The sequence below is a fragment of the Acanthochromis polyacanthus genome, chromosome 18 (assembly GCF_021347895.1).
Source record: "Acanthochromis polyacanthus isolate Apoly-LR-REF ecotype Palm Island chromosome 18, KAUST_Apoly_ChrSc, whole genome shotgun sequence".
NCBI classification, from domain to species: Eukaryota; Metazoa; Chordata; class Actinopteri; family Pomacentridae; genus Acanthochromis; species Acanthochromis polyacanthus.
Window position 1 is genome coordinate 2,547,052 of NC_067130.1, and position 18,478 is coordinate 2,565,529.

General features: G+C 40.1%; 2 protein-coding genes across 3 annotated transcripts in view; both read left to right on the forward strand.

Annotated features, from left to right (window-relative positions):
- Window positions 1-18,478, forward strand: part of LOC127530767 (cytochrome c oxidase subunit 3-like) — a 199,887-nt gene that overhangs the window by 17,923 nt on the left and 163,486 nt on the right. The window lies entirely within an intron of this gene.
- LOC110966499 (progestin and adipoQ receptor family member 3-like) lies at window positions 4,351-15,003 on the forward strand. 2 transcript variants are annotated; one of them, XM_022215887.2, is made up of 8 exons: window positions 4,351-4,510; window positions 5,207-5,752; window positions 6,942-7,191; window positions 7,301-7,463; window positions 8,862-9,017; window positions 10,645-10,842; window positions 11,139-11,229; window positions 13,171-15,003. In XM_022215887.2, exons 3-8 carry the CDS (start codon window positions 6,995-6,997, stop codon window positions 13,308-13,310), a joined length of 945 nt encoding a protein of 314 aa, XP_022071579.1. In that variant the 5' UTR covers window positions 4,351-4,510; window positions 5,207-5,752; window positions 6,942-6,994; the 3' UTR covers window positions 13,311-15,003. The 2 variants fall into 2 exon arrangements, with proteins under 2 accessions (XP_022071579.1, XP_022071578.1); XM_022215886.2 differs by lacking the exon at window positions 5,207-5,752.

An 18,478-nucleotide genomic window follows, 5' to 3' on the forward strand; every position in this document is an offset into this window, starting at 1 on the left:
TCACCGCTGACCAAAAGAGAACATTTAGAAAGTTTGACAGTGGACTTGCTGGAAAATGAATGATCCAGCAGCTGAGTTAGAATAACCCAACCAGTTGCAATGAGCCCTGCTCATACACTATGCATCTTCCTTTTCCTGTGGCCTTTTATTTAGAGCGTAATCTTAATTATCTTCTTGTATTACTTGTGGCATTTCAGGCATCTCTTCCCCAGAGCAGCTGGTAGAATAAATAGTGTATGACTAGTATTACAAAAATCCAAATAGGCATGTTTGTATTTGGCAAGTGATGGGCTGGATCCTCTTTATGTCAACGTAAAGTAGAATTAGGGTGCCACGTTTCACGATTTAACTAAAAATTTGTCCTTCCGTCAATTCAACAGCTTATTACAATGCATGTCTCCCAATAGTTTCCCCTGAAGTGTATGTGTAATGTCTCAAACGAATGCAAAATGTTCTCGTAAATCTATTGCAGATGGAGAATTGAATAGGATAACACAACGCCCTTGGTATGTCAGAGTGATTTACTGCTTTGCATGAAAATTTCACCTCCCAAATTGAAACTCAGCCCATTTCTTTGTCCTGGAACACGCAAGACGCAGGTTTTCAATCGTGTCATGAGCTCATTTCCAATCTATAGGCCGGCGGTTTGATTCCCAGAGCTGAAGTATCTTATGGCAAAAACAATGAACCCCCGATAGCAGGCGAGCACCTTGTTTGGCAGCTCTGCTAAGTGACATGTAAAGAGCTTGGAGTACTGTGAAGGTCAAAAAGTGCTTAGTAAGTTCACATTATTTACCATTTCACATGAGCCGGACACCAAGAGATGTTGATTTCATTCCTGGCGTTGTTTTGCGGTGCGGCGCTGTAATTATATGTTCCACTGCACTCTCTGCAGGGATGCAAAGCCCCCGTGGCCTGTGGCTTCCCAGCTGGTTTAGTTTCAACCCTTAAGGAGGATGAAGTCATGACAGTAAACAACTCAAATAATAACATGCCAAAGTCTCTGTGTCAGCAAATGGCACCTCTTCTGTTTCATCCCGTGCTAGCCAAGAATCACCCTCGGTCATCGATGGCTACTTCATGGATTATGTGATCTGCATTTTAATAGTGGGTGTGGGTGCCGCAGAAGATGAGAACTCTTGCGTGTCCCATCATTTCTACAAAGTATTGTTTGATCATCACACCAGCTATAAAGAAACTGACCGTTGAGCTGTCATACCATGAATGTTTTCAGTCCGGCCGTGTTGCCAACGGGAGATTCAGTCCAAACAAACTGAAACTGTGAAGCCAAACACTCCTCACACCCACATAACATTATTCTTTAAAAATCATAGTGAGATCCCAAAGTTTCCAAAGCTACTAAATGTGTCAGGCAGGACTGGAGAAAACTAGCAAGCCATAAAGTCGGTTTTGTGTTGTAAGGGTTTAAGACACTGTGGTATAAGACGGTGCTTCCAACCTTCAAGCTGCAGGTGGGTGAACATCTGTATCACCTACATCGACATGTCTGTTACTGTGAATAGAAAAGGTATGAGGTTCCTGCACTTTCAAAGTGACAAAAGTAAAAGAGCCCAAAGAAAACCTTCAGACTCCCTCTATGCTCAGTGTTTAGTAAGAAAAGCATCCCAGCTTGTACGCTTTAATCACCAGAGTCTTTTAGTTATTGATTGGGGAGTTTTCACCCATTTTTTTTCTCATAATGTTCTTGGGTTGTCCTTCACACTCTGCTCTTTTCACATCTACCCGCCCAGATTGTAGATCAGGGGACTTTGAGGGCTATGACAAAACCATCAGCAGACCATTGCTGATTTTGATATTAGTGGTGTGCGATACTGCAAGATTACTGATACCAATACCGATTCTCCAGACTATCTTTTTCAGCAGTTGGCAGGTTTGGAACAAACGTTAGGTGCCACATCTGGAATGAAGATGAGATTGTAAACGCTTACAGGGTCCAATTCCTGGGTAGGTTTTCTGTGGGTCAGACCAGGAAGAATCTGGGTAGTAGAGGAAATCACAAAGTGAAGGAAGCAGTGTTTGGTGAATATTTGTGCAATGCTTCTGTCACTGAAATAGGACATACTCTTTTAAGATGATTTTTACATTCAAATTTTTGCACGGAGTTTCTTTTGTAATGATGAAAAAACTTCCCTCCATGGTTCTTGTCTTTGATAATAAAGTGTGACAGACAATGTCCGTTCATCTGCAGTAGATGCTGCTCAGACGGTACTAGTCTTTGTAATCGGCATACAGGAGAGAAACTGAAATGAAAGTATCGATTTTATTACACTGATATCGTTCAATATCAATACCAATGCTGGTATCGATATTATTGATATCTGAATTGATCCACCCACCTCTATCTGATATATTTAAGATCATTATCCTGTTGTCCAAGCCATCATTTTTTCATCTCCAGCTTTTTAAAAGACGATGTGATCTTTTGTTTCCACAGTTTATTGGTATTTAATTGAATCCGTTCTTCCCTCCTCCAGTGAATCATCCTCCTTCCCTCTGGCTGGAACATCCAGCATGATGGATGTAACCCCTGTGCTCAACACTTGGAGAGGTGTTTGGTTCAAGTTCTGCACATCTTTGCTCATTGCCGCCAAAAACTGCCTTTTAACTTCAGGGCTTGTTTCAAAAATGCATGAGATTTGTTAGGGGGGTCGTTTGCAAACTTTTGTGGTGAGGTCACATGAAAGCTTTTGTCTGATGGTTCCTCCATGGAGTAAGAAATGTACAAAAAGGATTTATGTGATGAAATCTGCTTGCTGGACAGAAATATGTCTGTCATCATCTGGAAGGTTCCTGATAGTGATGCTTCCAAGAACACTTTCTAGTTTTAAGTGTAAACACAGTCTGAAGAGGAGCATCACTGTGAGATGACCTTCATGAAGACCATATTTGTGCAGCTGTTGCTCTACTGTAGAACGGTGCATCACAGCTCCAGAATCTGTGAAAGTGCACTGCAATCAAAAGACCCATTTGATTTCTCTTTGTAGCAGTTTTCTGAGCAGCTCTCCGGAAAAGTTCTCCTTCTTTTCAGACCTCCCAGCGCTGATCAATTAAACTGCTTTCTTCTCATTTTCATGCCTTGTGGGCATCATTATTTGTCCAAACCAGATTTTTAGGATTAGTCCGCATGGACCTGGGCATTTTCAAAAATGATTTTTTTTCTCCCTTTGTTCTAAAAAACAAGAAAAAAATGAATCGCTGACAAAAGCCAAAACAATAGGCTATTAATTTTCAAGTAATATCATCCTAAATCCATTACTGGTTTAAATCCCCACCAACAAAGCTGCATGGAGGTAGGGGGGAATCATATGTGTGGACTGGAGCTTAAGTCTCTGTTAATCAGTAATGTGGAAGAGTAACTATACATCTAAAGTCCTGTTAGCAATCACACACAAGATGCCCTCATGTAAACAAAGAAGGTAATGTGCTCTGGCATCCCAAATCAAAAATGCAGTGTTCCCTGTGCACACAGTGGATGAAAGACCAGTTTTTAAAAAAGCAAAGTATTATTCAATAGCTGTGTACATGTGGACCGGGTTCCACAAAAGCCCGTGGCTACTGGTTTCTGGGAAAAGGTTCCACTTCATTAAACTTTAAAATTTATGTCACCTGGCCTTTTGTGGTGACGACTGTGACCAAACCATAGCTCAAAATATGTAATAAAGTTAGAGAAATGAGCCCAGATCTCTTGAGATACCCACACTTTTTTCAATCAAATCTTGCTTAAAGTACTGAATAGAAAGGTCATCTTTAACTTTCTGGTTTTCTTCTTCTTACCCAACATTTCTCAGTAACTTGTACATCACTGTTCCCCTGTTTCTTCCAGGCTGAAGGGGCTGATGACAGCAGGAAGAAGAGGTCAGTGTTGTGCTAAAAACACAAAACAAAAGCTGTAGTGTTTCCTCATATGCACAGTGAAGAGTGTGTGACCGCAGTCGATCCCTCCCAACGCCGAAACAAATGAAAATTTTCAAGCTTGTGCCCACAAATCTCGTCTATTAAATTAAAAAAAAGCCGTCAGTAAACAAGCTGCATTGTAATTAAAGTGCCACCAAATGCATGAGTGTGAATTTATGACAGGGTTGCAGGAGAAGTCCTCTGGGAACTCCTTAAACCACTAAAAATTGAGAATTAAAAACATGCAGTATTATAGAGAAAGCAGGAACGTCACTGTAATTATATGTGTGATTAATTTAGATTAGTCCTGAGAGATATTTTACAGGAAAAAGCAGGACTTGTCTTTGTTTTGAGGTGTAATAAATTACTACAGGTGGAATTCCCCGCTCTGCCTCTTGGTGGCAGCAACTCACCGCTTCATTGTTTACAATCAAACAGAATAAGACAGGTCTGCTGGTGAGAGGCAGCAGCGAGCTAATGTGTGTAAAAAAAATACTAAAATGTGACTTTATTTAACGCCATGGTAGCTTCATAGCAATCCGGACATGGCTCAACTGTCTAAAGAAACACCACAACAGCCGGAGAGCGACTAATGGTGAGTTTTTAACCTGGTTTCACGTCAGGTTAGCGGGCTAACACGGCGCCTGTCAAGGTTAGCACGGACGTTAGCTTCTCCCTGCTGTCATGTCCGACATAAACAAGAGCAGGCAGCAAAGGTTGGAGATGTCACTGTGTTTGTTTGGTTGTTTTTAAAGCTTCATCTCAAAATGAAGTTATTCAAAAAGGTGAAAGAGTTTGAGAACCATAAAAATGGCGATAAACAGTAATAACGTTGCCGTTAGCTTTAGCCAGCTAACATGTAAACATGGGTAAACAGAGGGGCTAAAATGGGGTTCCTGTCCAGTGGTTTAGTAGAAATAGAGACGATTTCTTCAGTAGGAATTGGTTAAAGTTATACTTGAGCACATTGGGTTCTAGTGATGAGTAAGATGTGTTTCTGGACGAGCTTGTTGCGGCTGGTTTTTCCTGAATGACAGCTTAAACTAAACTCCACTCACCTCCATCGTTTTTGTGGCATTTCAAAATCAGATATCTCATAATAAATATAACTAAATGTCAAGATGTTGCTTTAAAGAAGCGAAAAATTTTGTCTCGTTTTTGTTTCATTTCATGTGTATTCTCCCTGTATGTTTTGGTAGTTTGAATGAAACACAAAGAACACCAGTACAAGACAGGGTTTGACCCAGATACACTGCAGTGGAAGACTATTTTAATATTACTGTTGTTCCAGCCTGTCACACCTCCTCAAGAGCAGATCCTGGGCAGTTGAGAGGGTCTTGGTAGACCTGGACCAAAAGCTCTGTTTCCCACCTGAGATCACCTCCACCAACCTGTGACCAGACCTGGTGCTATGGTCAGCTTTACTTAGGCACGTTTATATCACCAAACTCAGTGCAGGAGGCTTATGAACGCAAGAAGTTGAGGTGTATGGAGCTTGCTGTCGATGCCAAACATCGAGGCTGGAAGGTGAGGTTCCGACCAATGCAAGTAGGCTGCAGAAGTTCGTAGTCACCTCAACATCCAGGCTTCTCTGAGAGATAGGAGCAAGTGTGAAGGACCTCTCCAGAGCTGCTGAAAAGGGAAGTCAGTGGCTGTGGATAAAGAACAAGGACTCCACCTGGACCCTCGAGTGAGCAGATGGCATCTAGAACATGAACCTGGGACGCTGGGATTCACTGCTGAACCCTCTGGAGGTGTCGTGGGCCGATCAGCGAAACACCATTTGATAACCCAAAGGATGCCCTCATTCACTGGACCAACCCACAGAGGCTTAAATGTCAGTAATAAAATCACAATAGTCTTATGATTAATTGCTCTTTATGATTTCAAACTACTGCAGAGCTGTGTGATTGTGAACTCATGTAACCCAATATGTTCAGTAAATTTTCATGATTAACCTTGACCATGAAAATATAACAAGTTGATCCTGCAAGCAGCCGGTTGAAACTGGTAAGACCACTGTGACTTGTTCATAAAAGCTAAACTGTTTCTTTATATTATCAGTCACTCGTTCAGACTCTGCTCTGTTCTTGTCTTTCCTCATGGAAGTAAAACTTGTCTTTGTCAGGTATGTAAGAAGGGATATCATACAACATCTAGTCCTACACAACAGATCTTTACTGTCATTTAAATTTGATCATTCCTGCGTTGCATATAAATAGACAACGCTTTGAACTGACCCAACTAAACCATCTACAGTAGACTGAGTGTAATAAATTATTTCATCATAGCCTGACTGTCTGCTGCCTTATGTTCATTCAGATAAGTTTGTGCTTACAGTAATACAACTACTGCAGATATGATTCCATTTTAGCAGCAGAAATCTAAAAATGCTCCAATAATCCACCTGAAATAAACTCTGATGGTGCTTGAGTCTCTGTAGAATCTGTTAATCAGTTTTCAGTTGTTTCCTTGTAGGAATGAGACTCAAATCCAGACTCAAAACTCATCTGTTCAAGACTATTTATTCTTTCTCACTGCCTCTTTCTTTATGTAGGTTTTTTTTTTTTTTTTTTTTTTTTTTTGGCTCTGTGTATGTTTTTTAAGAATCTTTTATGTTTTTTATCTGTTCTGTTGTGTTTGTCTTTCCTGTATAATGACCTTGGGTGTCAAGAAAGGCGCTTACACATAAGATGTATTAGTATTTTTACAGCAGCACACCAGATGACTGAACTAATTAGTGTATATTAAAATTCCACATGCATAAATTGCACACAGTCTCTCTGCTGTGTGTTGCTGCAGCTGTTCAGTAAAGTCAAAGAAACAGTGAGAGAGCCGCTCTTAAGAGTTGTATGTGAGTTGGACATGCTGATCTCAGCTCTGGTGGACTTGGACACAAATTAACCTTAGGATAAACAGAAAACACTCAGCCCAACACCAACCCTGTCATCATTCCACACTACACTGTGAATTACAGACTAAATGGAGCCAGTGCTTCTCACTGACCGTCGTCTTTCTCTCTCCAGATCCAGCCTTAATCCTCCCCAGCTCGCCTTGTAGCCGAGGAGTCCAGAACAAGATGCTGCTGAAGATGCCTCAGAAGCTGCTGAAAACTGCCCACTACATAGAGCTGGGCAGCTACCAGCACTGGCCGGTGTTGATACCCCAGAGGATACGACTGTACACGTATGAACAAATCCCCCTCTTCCTCAAAGAAAACCCGTACATCACAGACGGCTACAGAGCTCACCTGCCCTCCAAGCTCTGCCTGAAGAGGTAGGAGTCACGTTAGAAATATGGACTCTGTGGTAGCAGAATCACAACAATCCCATCCAACTGGAGCTCTGATATGACTCATGCTCTTTGGTTTTCTTTTCTGTGGCAGTATTTTTATGCTGTCCAATGAGACGGTGAATATCTGGAGCCACCTTTTAGGTTTCCTGCTTTTCTTCTCGTTGGGGGTCAACGACGTCTCCACGGTGCTGCCGGCTTCTGGAGCCAACAGAGAGGACTACGTCATCTACGCCATCGGCCTCTTCTGCTTCCAGGTAAACGCTGCTGGACTGCATGTTCTGGCTTTTTCCTGCAAAGGCATCCTGAAGAAACTTGAGCCAGTAAAATGCATACATTTCTCAGATATGATAACACAGGCTCATCACTTTAGCTGCACATAGACCAGGGCTGTCAAACTCATGCTAGTTCTGGTTCCACATTCAGCCCAGTTTGATCTCCAGTGACCAGTAAAACCACAGCATAACCTATAAATAACCACAACTCCACATCTTTCCTTTGTTTTAGTTCAATAAAGTACATTCTGAAAATGTTGACATTGAAGGAATTCCAGATCACAGGATGTCTACAAAGGAACACAACATTTAGTCACCTGCAACCGAATGATAAAGTATTTTACTTCAGACAAGACAAAAAAGAACAAAACCAAGACAAAATGTTGCAAAAATGTAGCTAGAGCAACAAAAAAAATGGACTAATGAGAGAGAAAAATGAGAAAACCGTGAAACAAAACGACCAAAGGATACACAAAACGATGGATAAAGGAAAACACAAAATGAGACAAAAAACACAATTGAGACAAAAAGGAAACACAAAACAGCAACAATGTTAGACAATAAAATAAAAGCCAGATGTGGCAAAAAATGAGACGCAAAATGACTGAAGAACAATCTAGTATTTTACTTCATGATCCAAACAACTTGTCATGGTCTAGAAATGATTTTAAATTTATAGTTTTACTAATTTACAATCTGCAGTTGATGTCGTTTGGCCCGGCCGGATGTTGGACATCCCTGATGGAGACGATCAGACTTAAAAGGCCAATCTGTTGAGGTTCTTTTAAATCCAGGACTGAATCAGTATTGGATCTTTTTCAATATATTTTTTTCATTGGTATAGATCTGAAAATGACACTTGAACCTCATATCGATATGGATTAAGACTGCTGTTATTCTATCACAGACTGGGTGGAAACTCCAAGAAGAATACTGACAGTTTTACATCATGATTGTTGATGTAAGTTATTTGTTCTGACCTAAGAGACTGATTCATGCAGGTTTACATTTCCTACCACAGGTGTGCTCAGCTCTACCAGCTCAGGTTTGTCAAAGTGTGTAGCGTCTTAAAGAGATCGAATACTTGTGAAGTTCAGAGTTCCTGTAGACAAATGATAAACTATTATTGGATTTTTAATTCAGCTGCTTATAGTTTGTGTAAATGTTGGTAGTATAACAGCAGATACGGGGATTAAAACCAGTTAATAGAATAAATAAGTAGTCGTTGTGATTCCTGTGTAGGTGTAATGTACGTTCTCCTTTCTGTCACAGAAAACCTGTCTTTGTATCCCTGCGTTTGTATGTTGTGAGCATCTTACGTTAGTGAGATGACGTGCACATCGTCTTCCAGTGTGATACGACTGTTTGTTTTTACCCCAGGTGTGCATGCTGTGTTCGGTGGGGTATCATCTGTTCTCCTGCCACCGGTCAGAGAAAACCTCCCGTCGCTGGCTGGCGTTGGACTACGCCGGCATTTCAGTGGGGATCCTGGGCTGCTACGTACCGGGGATCTTCTACGCTTTCTACTGCAACGCTGTAAGTCAGTGTGCTCTGTGTCTATTCAGGGTGGTTTTTGTTTCATCTTGTATGTGCACAGCCTTAGAAACAGTATGTGTGGAGACCTTTGCAGCTTTTGATTATATGGATCATTCCAGAACTAGAAGACATTTGGACTTTAATTTTTTTAAAAATGAACCTTCTCTTTTACAGTTTTCTGCTCCATATTCATCAATAATAGGTAATAAACTATCAAAGGCTTGATTGGCTCAGCTTACACATCTTTATTCCATGTTTTCTGTGCTGTTGCTAGCCCTACTCTAATCCATGCTAATGTGATCTTTTTCTCAGCAGTAGAAGCTAGATATTTAGCTAGCTGTTACTGCTGACCAAGAGGACAAACTGACTGATGGAAAACAGTCCAAAGAATGAGTCTGATCCTGATAATATGAGGTAGAGTGAGACGTTCAATCAAGGCTGACAATGGATGAAAAATAAGAGAGGATATAGCTTTGCTCTACCCATTCTTGAGGACAACTGTTTGAGGATGTTGACGACAAAACAAACTAGAAAAGCACTCAGAGTGCAGACCTCCGCCAAGGATTGAGAGGAAAACAGGAAACCCATGCAGTAAAGGACCATGAGCTGGAATCAAACCTGTGTCTCTGACACAGTTCTGTTTATGAATCACCTTCTTAACCAGTTGAGCTATCTGGACACCTTGTTCCAATTTGTTGGACGACACACTAACCTATGATGTTTTTGTCATATTTTGGACCACATACTAAAACATACTAAAAAATTCAAAGTGATCCAGAATCCAGCATCCTTTCCAGATTGCCACCAAAATTAAATCATCTCTTCCTCTTACCATAGTCTACATCCCCTCAAAATTTCATGTGAATCTGCCCGGGCGTTTTTGAGTTATCTTGCTAACAGACACACAAACGCCGGGTGTCACATAACCTCCTTGGCGGAGGTAACAAGAAACGACAGAAACAAGACATAAAATACAAACATAAGACAGGAAACGACAAAAACAAGACACAAAACAACAAACACAAGACATAAAACGACAGAAATTAGACAGAATGACAGAAACAAAACAGGAAGCAACAAAAACAAGACAGAAAATACAAAAATAAGACAGAAAACCAAAAAAAACGAGACACAAAAGACAAAACCGTCATCAAACAGGTTCTGCTAACATGTTGTGGGACTCGTTCCATTCATAATATTTATTGTTTAAAATATTATGTTAACTGAAAAATGTTCCCATAATTACAAAAGACATCAATGAAAAAATAAACCCAAAAACAGGAGATTAAAATTTCATTTTAACTGTTTTATTAGAGATTCAGTTTGGTCATCGGGGGGGTGGGACAAGAGAAAAATGTCATTTTAGAGGAAACTCCAGACTAATTTAGGATTTATAAAAATATTTTCAAACATTCTTTCACCTATTTTTTTTTTAGATTTGGTCTCAGAACAAGAACATTTACACGACTACTGCATGTTTTAGGATTTGATACATGGATTATTTGAACTTTGATGAGTAGATGTAAAATGGCTCATGTTTTCTGTTTAGATGTTGAACTCCAGGAACAGGTGCTGCAGCTCGGATCACACTGCGTCTAAAATGATCTGGCTTTGTTTCTTCTTACAGTTCTGGCGACAGGTCTACCTGCTGACCGTCCTGTCCCTCATCCTGGCCGTCTTCTGTGCTCAGGTCCACCCTCGTTACCTCAGTAACGACTGGCGGCGAATACGGATGACGATCTTCTGCTGCGTGGCAGGAATCAGTGTGGTTCCTGCCTGCCACTGGGTCTGGCTCAACGGAGGATTCACCACTGATGTCGTACAGGTCAGGAGCTGAGCGTGGATGGGGTCAGTATGTAACTGAGGGGCTTTTGTTCATGGGATATATCTGCATGCATTTTAATTAAAAGTAAAAGAAACTAATGTTTTTTATGTTCATTATGATCATGTCTGAACAAATTCCATCATTATTTATGATGGAAACAATCACTTATGAACTAAAAAAATGACTGGATATCACTAAAATGTCAACTATGTTACAAAAAGTCCCGCTATAATATTTTGACCTGATGGACGACCTCTGATACTGGCTGCTGATGCCCCTAAGTGTTTCTCCTGCAGCTGTTCCTGCCTCGTGTGATCGTGATGTACCTGATAGCTGGATCCGCCTTCCTGTTCTACGTCACCAAAATCCCTGAGCGCTATTTCCCCGGTGAGTTTTCAGAGATGAGAAGTTAAACTAACTGAGACTCTGGTTAACTGAGGAGGACAAGAAAGGAAGCAGGAGTTCAGGGTTTCAGACACACAGACTTTCATCAGAAGCTGCATTTTTAACGGGAATCCAGCTGCTGTGTCAAAGATCCTCCACTAGAGGTCGCTGTATTTGAAGCGTGTTAAAGGTTCTCGGCTTCAGTGTTGTGTCCGTGTGGTGTTTCCAACATGCTAGAAGACGCGTCATGAGCAGAACAAACGGTCAACACCTCTGCTGAGCGTTTCAGTCTTTAAACTACAGTGGGCTGATGACAGAAACAAAAATACACACTGAAACACAACACAACTCAAAAACCGTCATATGTATTCTAATTGTTTAGCGAGGACTGGAGTTTCAGAGATCCATACATTCCACTGGAGTTACATTTTAAACATGTTTATACCACCAAAGGACTCATTTTATGGGGAAAAAGATGTTTGATTATGTAATTTGGATGCTCAGAAATTAATTTAACCCATGACAGATAAGAGGTTTAAATCGATCCTAATTGAAGTGTGTAATTACACAGCAAAGGAATGAGTAAAGAGAACACAAGATCATAAAGTTGGTTTGTGAATAATGTTGACAGGTGAGACATGGAAGTTTAACAGCTCGCTAAAGCCATAGGTCCTGTGCAGTTTTAATGTGATTTCTTGTATTTTTGCAGTAGATTGTGAGGAGACAGTTTGATTATTGTAGTGGGGGAATCATTTACAAATAATTACTGCTTTTTGCTGTGCAGGTACACTTGAACCCAAACTGTTGTTTCAGCATCAGTTCAGACTCAATAATGTGGTTTAACTTAACTGTGAACAGCTGAAACTGATTCCTTTAATCAGCACATGATGAGGAAACACTCAGCTCTGGTGGCCGTTCTCTCACTTTTCATTTACTAGTTAGAGCACAGGTGTTACTAGTAACACTAACGAGGGCTCCTTTAATTGCTCACTAACTTGATGTTGACTTCCTGGGCATCCACAACGTTAAGCTTCGTGTCGTTTTAAAGCTGGAAAATGTGGGGAAAAATATATTTTCACAGTGAAACTTCTGATGTCAACATTTTCAACATTTTTTTGAAACTCTTTGAACATTTTTTGGTGGAAAAAAAAGAAATGTTAAAAATGTTTCTTAAGAACGTTCACAAAAAAATCAACCAAAATCCAGTGAATTTTGCTGGATTTTGGTTGATTTTTTTTTTGGGAATGTTCTTAAAGAAAATATTAGAAATTTCACTGATATGGAATCACTTTAGATATTTTTAGGAAGATTTTTTTACTCATTTTTAAAAAATATTTACAAGAATTTTCTTGCCAAATTTGGGGGATTTTTTGCTGAATTTTGGATTTTTGTCAGACAAGGAAACAATGTTTTTGGTGCCGTAAATGAGGACAACAGGAGGGTTTTTTGATATGCAGCTTGAGGTGGAGTCTGAGGAAAGTTTAACCGCTCGTTTACGTGGTTTTAACGTTGTTTCCTGGACCTCCATGAGAATCCATCCATCCATCCTCTATACACCGCTTTATCCTCACTAGGGTCATGGGGGGTGCTGGAGTCTATCCCAGCTGACTCAGGTGAAGGCAGGGGACACCCTGGACAGGTCACCAGTCTGTCACAGAGCTACATATACAGACACACAATCACACTCACATTCACACCTACGGACAATTTAGAGTAACCAATTAACCTCAGCATGTTTTTGGACTGTGGGAGGAAGCCGGCGTACCCGGAGAAAACCCACGCATGCACAGGGAGAACATGCAAACTCCATGCAGAAAGATCCCAGGCCAGGATTTGAACCGGGGATCTTCTTGCTGCAAGGTGAAAGTGCTAACCACTGTACCACTGTGCAGCCCCCTCCATGAGAATGAACATCTGTAATATTTCTGTGTTTTCCTTCTCCAGGCCAGCTGAACTACCTGGGTGCCAGCCACCAGCTGTGGCACGTCCTGGTGGTGGTGATGTTCTACTGGTGGCATCAGACCGCCGTGCACATCATGCACTTCAGACACAGCAAGGCCTGTCCACCCCGGAGCAGCAGCTAAGGGATGCTCATCACATCACATCCCGATGAGGCGCTTATCTGGAGGCTAATTAACAGCGTTGACATGAACAGCATGGAGTCGTTAAACTGTAAGAGGCTTCTGATGACGAGCTGCTAAAACATAAAACTGACAGAGACTTGTCGTTCTCTGCTGTTTTTAATTTCCCATCAGCAGCTCACAGCCTGAACTGTTAAAGTCAAAGATGTTGGAGAACAAGTCCAGAAAAAACTGGACCTTTTGCATCATTAGATTAATGCATGAACAAATCATTTTTTAATTAATTTGTCAGAACAAACAAGCTGTGGTGTTTTCAGTGATGAACACGGTGGGCTAAGGTTGTTTTTTTGTACAGAACTACTTCTCAGCCGACACCAACGACGACTTTCTGCCTGTATTTGTTTAACTGTCGGTTCCTCTGAGGTTTTATGAAAAATGTCTTCATAAAAAAAAGTAGGAATGACAGAAAAATCATAGCAAAAAAAAAAAAAATCACAGCAACTGGAACTTCAGCTTTTGGACGCAGAATTAGAAACGGTTTCTGATGCTGCCAGTATTTGAAGTTCTTGAACAAATCATATTGATCAATCAGTGATTTATCTGCAGCATCAAAAGTGCAGATGTAAGAAAAAAAAACGGTGTGATGAATCTATTTAAGCTGCAGTGTGATATTTTATCAGCACCTTCTGGGTTATCTGTCTGTTTAACTTCTTGTTTTGTCTTTGGAACACATTTGATGGCGGGGAAAGGGGAAAAAAAACACTTTACAGACGCGTTAAATCACTCCTCTCATATCAGAATAAACCCAAAGCTGCAGATTTAATCAGGATGCTGAACGATCCTCCTTCACTGTAGCTGGAAGTTTATCATTTATTCACTCCTCACTCTGTCTTCTAACATAATCTGAGGTTCTAATTTTATTCTGCAGGTTTATCTAAGACAAACAGTGTGATTAGAGAGAATGTTTACTTAAATTTGAGCGCACACAGTTTACATTCTGGTCAGTAGAAATGAGCTGAATGACCTCAACAGTAAAGCTGGGTTTGTACTGTAGAGGACGGCTTCATTTAAACCACAGTACTTCATATTTTCTTATTTATCTCTGCTGGTATTTGCGTATTTTTCATATTTTGTGCCCTGAAAGAATGCAGCTGAATGCATTTTTGTTTTTATGGTTAACATGCTGATAATATTCAATCAGTTTTGGGGATTATTTCTTTTAAGAAGGAGCCAGTGTTGAATCTTTTAGCTGCCTTTAAACTGTTGTTTTCCTTCAGCACACTCGGGACAATGACGTATTTTAATGTTTATGTGTACAGTTATTTTCATTTGCCTTATTTTCTCTGAGTATTTGTACTGTATTCTCATTTACTGTAACAACCGGTTGATGAACCAGATGACGACACCATGAGGCCAGTATGGTTTTCCTTTTTATATCCTGCAGTGTTTTGTTGAGAATTAAATACGATTTGTCTGAAAGCACAAAACGCTGCTGGCTGCAGCACTTTAATAAAAAAAAAAGTGACTTTATTTTGCCATGAACTGCTCGATGTCATGATTGCTTTGTGTTTTTGTGTCTTCCTTCAGTGTCGTTCGTATGATAAAGCACTGATTTATGGGCTGTATTATTTCAGTGCCTCTGTCAAAAATCTATTTTTTAACCTTTTGAATGAATAAAGAATGCTGGAAAATCTGAGTGTTTTAGTATGTGTTTTATCAGTCAGGAATAAAGCTCAAGCCGTATGATTCACAGAAGACGACCTCAGTGACTCTGGCTGTGTCCCTGTTGCCATGGTTACACGGTTTAAATACAGGCTTCACCATGGGGCTGTTTTTAAAAGGTAGGTGTCATTTATCAGGGACAAACTGCAGCCAAACAGATTTAAATATTCACTCAAACCTTCATGTAATCAGTTTTAATGGGAGATGACATCACATAGTTGTATTTAAATCAGGCGTGAACTAACCGTGACGTCACCCGCCGAGAAAATGAAGCCCGGATTTTGCTACTTCCTGGTCGCCGTTTTGGATTTTTTGGAGCCAGTGATGTAAAAAGTGTCATCAAACAGACTGGACCGGAGAGCAACTAGGGGCAGGATTGGCTGAAGACTCTCTTATCCCGCCCACATTTTACTGCAGAGGCTTCTGTTGCTGTCTATCAAGTATAGCCACGCCCCCTGGCTCCGCACACCTTTAACGATTTATTTAAAATTCAGTATTGATTTATTTTAAGATCGGCCACCTGATCTCTCATTTTGACCATGAAAACTAACGGGAAAAAAATCCTGAGCTGTAGAACATCAGTCTATCAAATTTTATTTTTTCCAAAAATGAATTGGAGTCTATGGAGCAAAAATTTTTTGGAGCCAACCCTAGCGGACGGCGTGATATTGCAAGTTTTTGACACTTCCGGGTTGGCTTCAATTCTGGAGCCAGATGCTACGTCCACTATATATACAGTCTATGATTTAAATCTCAAACAGAACAAAAGTCTGACCTGCTGGAGGATAAATAGTGTAGCTGTTTAACCAGAATCATCATTTTGTTTGCTGTGAAAGCATCATGTGCCAATTCACACTGCTTAACAGTAGGGGGCAGCACTGATACAAACATCTCCAATTTACTGCACAAAATTCAGAGAAAATGTCATCAAGATTTTTAGCTGTTACTCTACAAAACATGAACACATTGTTCAGACTTCAGCTGTCTTTTTTTAGGCTATTCTGCCTGAGTGGAGGGTTTCTGTTCAGAGTGTTTCAGATAAAAGATTTTAGGAGGAACTACTTGCAGAAATGGAATGTTGTATTCATAATTATTATTTAGTGTGTAATCATGTGACAACAGTCATTTTTGGCTCATGTTACACCTCCAACTTTTTAATAATTAACCTGATCGTTGGCGATATTTACATTTAAAATGCAGGCTCTGGTGCATATCTTATCAAGCGCCTTGTCAACCAGTCGTCAGCCAACCACCAGGAGGCGAACACATGGTTAAGGCTTCATTAAGCTGCATAAATAACAAGTGAGCGCACCCTGCAGCGGCAGCCTCAAATCACTCAGTGGACTGGGCTGATGAGAGCGAGTCATATCGAGAGAAGAAAGTACAGCAGCATTTGGAGACGAGTAGCATCATGGTGAGGAGCTGGATTCAGGGCAAGTGACGTTAAACAAGAACAAGTCATATGTAAAGAGTGTAGCAGAGTTGTGTCTGCCCCGCACAGTAGAAAAAACATCACAAACGCAAATACAGGAATGCATGAAGGCTAAAGGTAACACAAACTGGATAACACCGTATCCAGCTACCTCCCAAAGACACACAGAGATAACGGACGCAATATCGTTTTATTTGGCCAAAGACATGTGTCCAATAAATACAGCGAGCAACGAGGGCTGCAGAAAAGTGGTCAGAACACCGGACAATAAATATGTGATGCCCTCGCACAATTATTTCTCCAAAGTGACGTTACCTACACTGTATGAAAAATGTCGGGGGGGGGGGATAGAGAGGGAAATCACAACTGTCGAGTTCTTTGCACTGAAAACGCGTCATGTATTGTTTGCTTAAAAGTAGTGCAATAAAAATACAGATATTTTCCCTAACATGATTAATAATCGTGATTACAGTATTGATCAAAATAATCGTGATTATCATTTTGGCCATAATCATGCAGCCCTACTCCAGAGGGTCCAATCCGGCCCTCAAAGTGTAAAAATCCCAGAGTAGACATTAACTGCAGATTGTAAATTAGTAAAACTATACATTTAAAATCATTTCTAGACCATGACAAGTTGTTTTGATCATAAAGTAAAATCCTCTGTGGTTCAGTTCCAGGTGACTAAATGTTGTGTTTCTTTGTCGACACTCTGTGATCTGGAAGTTGTAATGTGGAAATGATAAACTGAGGATGAATGTTGCTGAAAATGAACTTATTTTTCTAAAGAAATTTCAGGTTGTTAACGATGTTTTATAGAAAGATAATTCCTTAAATGTGATCATTTTCAAAACGTACTTGTTGCACTAAAACAAAATAAACATTGTCATGAATTATGGGTTATTATGCTGTGGTTTTACTGGTCTGGTCCACTTCAGATCAAACTGGGCTGAATGTGGAACCTGAACTAGAATGAATTTGACGCTCCTGCTTTAAACAATTTGCTTCATTTAGCAATTTAAATGTTCCATGTTGTTTTCTTTTTTATAGGATCAGCTGGTCAGAAACCATCACATCCTCACAGTGTTGGTGTCAAACGTGTAAATTCTCCTCCTTCCATCTTTACTGTGAGTCTGATCCAAGCTGTTTCATATTTATACCCACACAGCAACACATATTTACACAAAGGGTGGCAAAGAACCTTTGGGATGATACAGTTTGCTTCTCATCTCGGTTTACAAGAAGATTTCCAAACAGAGATAAAAAAAAAACAACTGTCTGAAATCCAGATATGTACATGTGGTTAGCTTAGCATGAAAGCTGAAAAATGAAGTAGCTCTGTGCAAACTAAGGGACCAAACTAAACCCAATCTGCTCTGCTAGCTGTGCATATTTTATGTAAACACCCAGGTTGTATCTTCTAATTGAAATGATGTGACAAAAGCACCCTATTTAATGGTTCACTGTGAAGGCAGGCTAACAGCTTCCTGTAAGTATTTGTACAGTTAATGAGTAAAAGATGGACCCTCAGATAGACCTGAATGTACAACGATGCTATTGATAATTACATGAGATGTATCCGAGTCTACAGTTCATTTTTTAAAGTGACTCCTGTTGTTGTATATTCGGAAGGACTTTATGCTTCCAACCAGACATAAAATTAGTGTTTGAAAGTATGATAATTATCAGAGGAAATAGCAGCTATGAGTGTGTTCCTTCACCACTAATGGGTAGTTGTGGTGAGCAGAGCGTCTGCACCGCTCAGCATCTTCTGGAAACCGTAAACATTTATTAGGAGGACATTTAAACACACAGAAATCAAGTTGTAGCATCTTAAAAATAAAACATTATGCCTTACTAGCAATAGAAGCAACTTCACATTTAATTTAAATGTGGTTTTTTTTGCATTTTCTGCCACATGCATCATTGTAAAAATGTTTTAAAGGTTTATTTTGGGAATTTACTCCCTTTAAAACTACATGAAGGTTTGCAGATTAAACAAGAGAAACCAGATCAG

Excerpts from the sequence above, each read along its gene's own strand:
- LOC110966499 (XM_022215887.2), top strand. The coding sequence starts at position 6,995 with ATGCTGCTGAAGATGCCTCAGAAGCTGCTGAAAACTGCCCACTACATA. Across the intron at positions 7,192-7,300 it reads TCCAAGCTCTGCCTGAAGAG|TATTTTTATGCTGTCCAATG; the intron begins GTAGGAGTCACG and ends TTTCTGTGGCAG. Across the intron at positions 7,464-8,861 it reads TCGGCCTCTTCTGCTTCCAG|GTGTGCATGCTGTGTTCGGT; the intron begins GTAAACGCTGCT and ends TTTTTACCCCAG.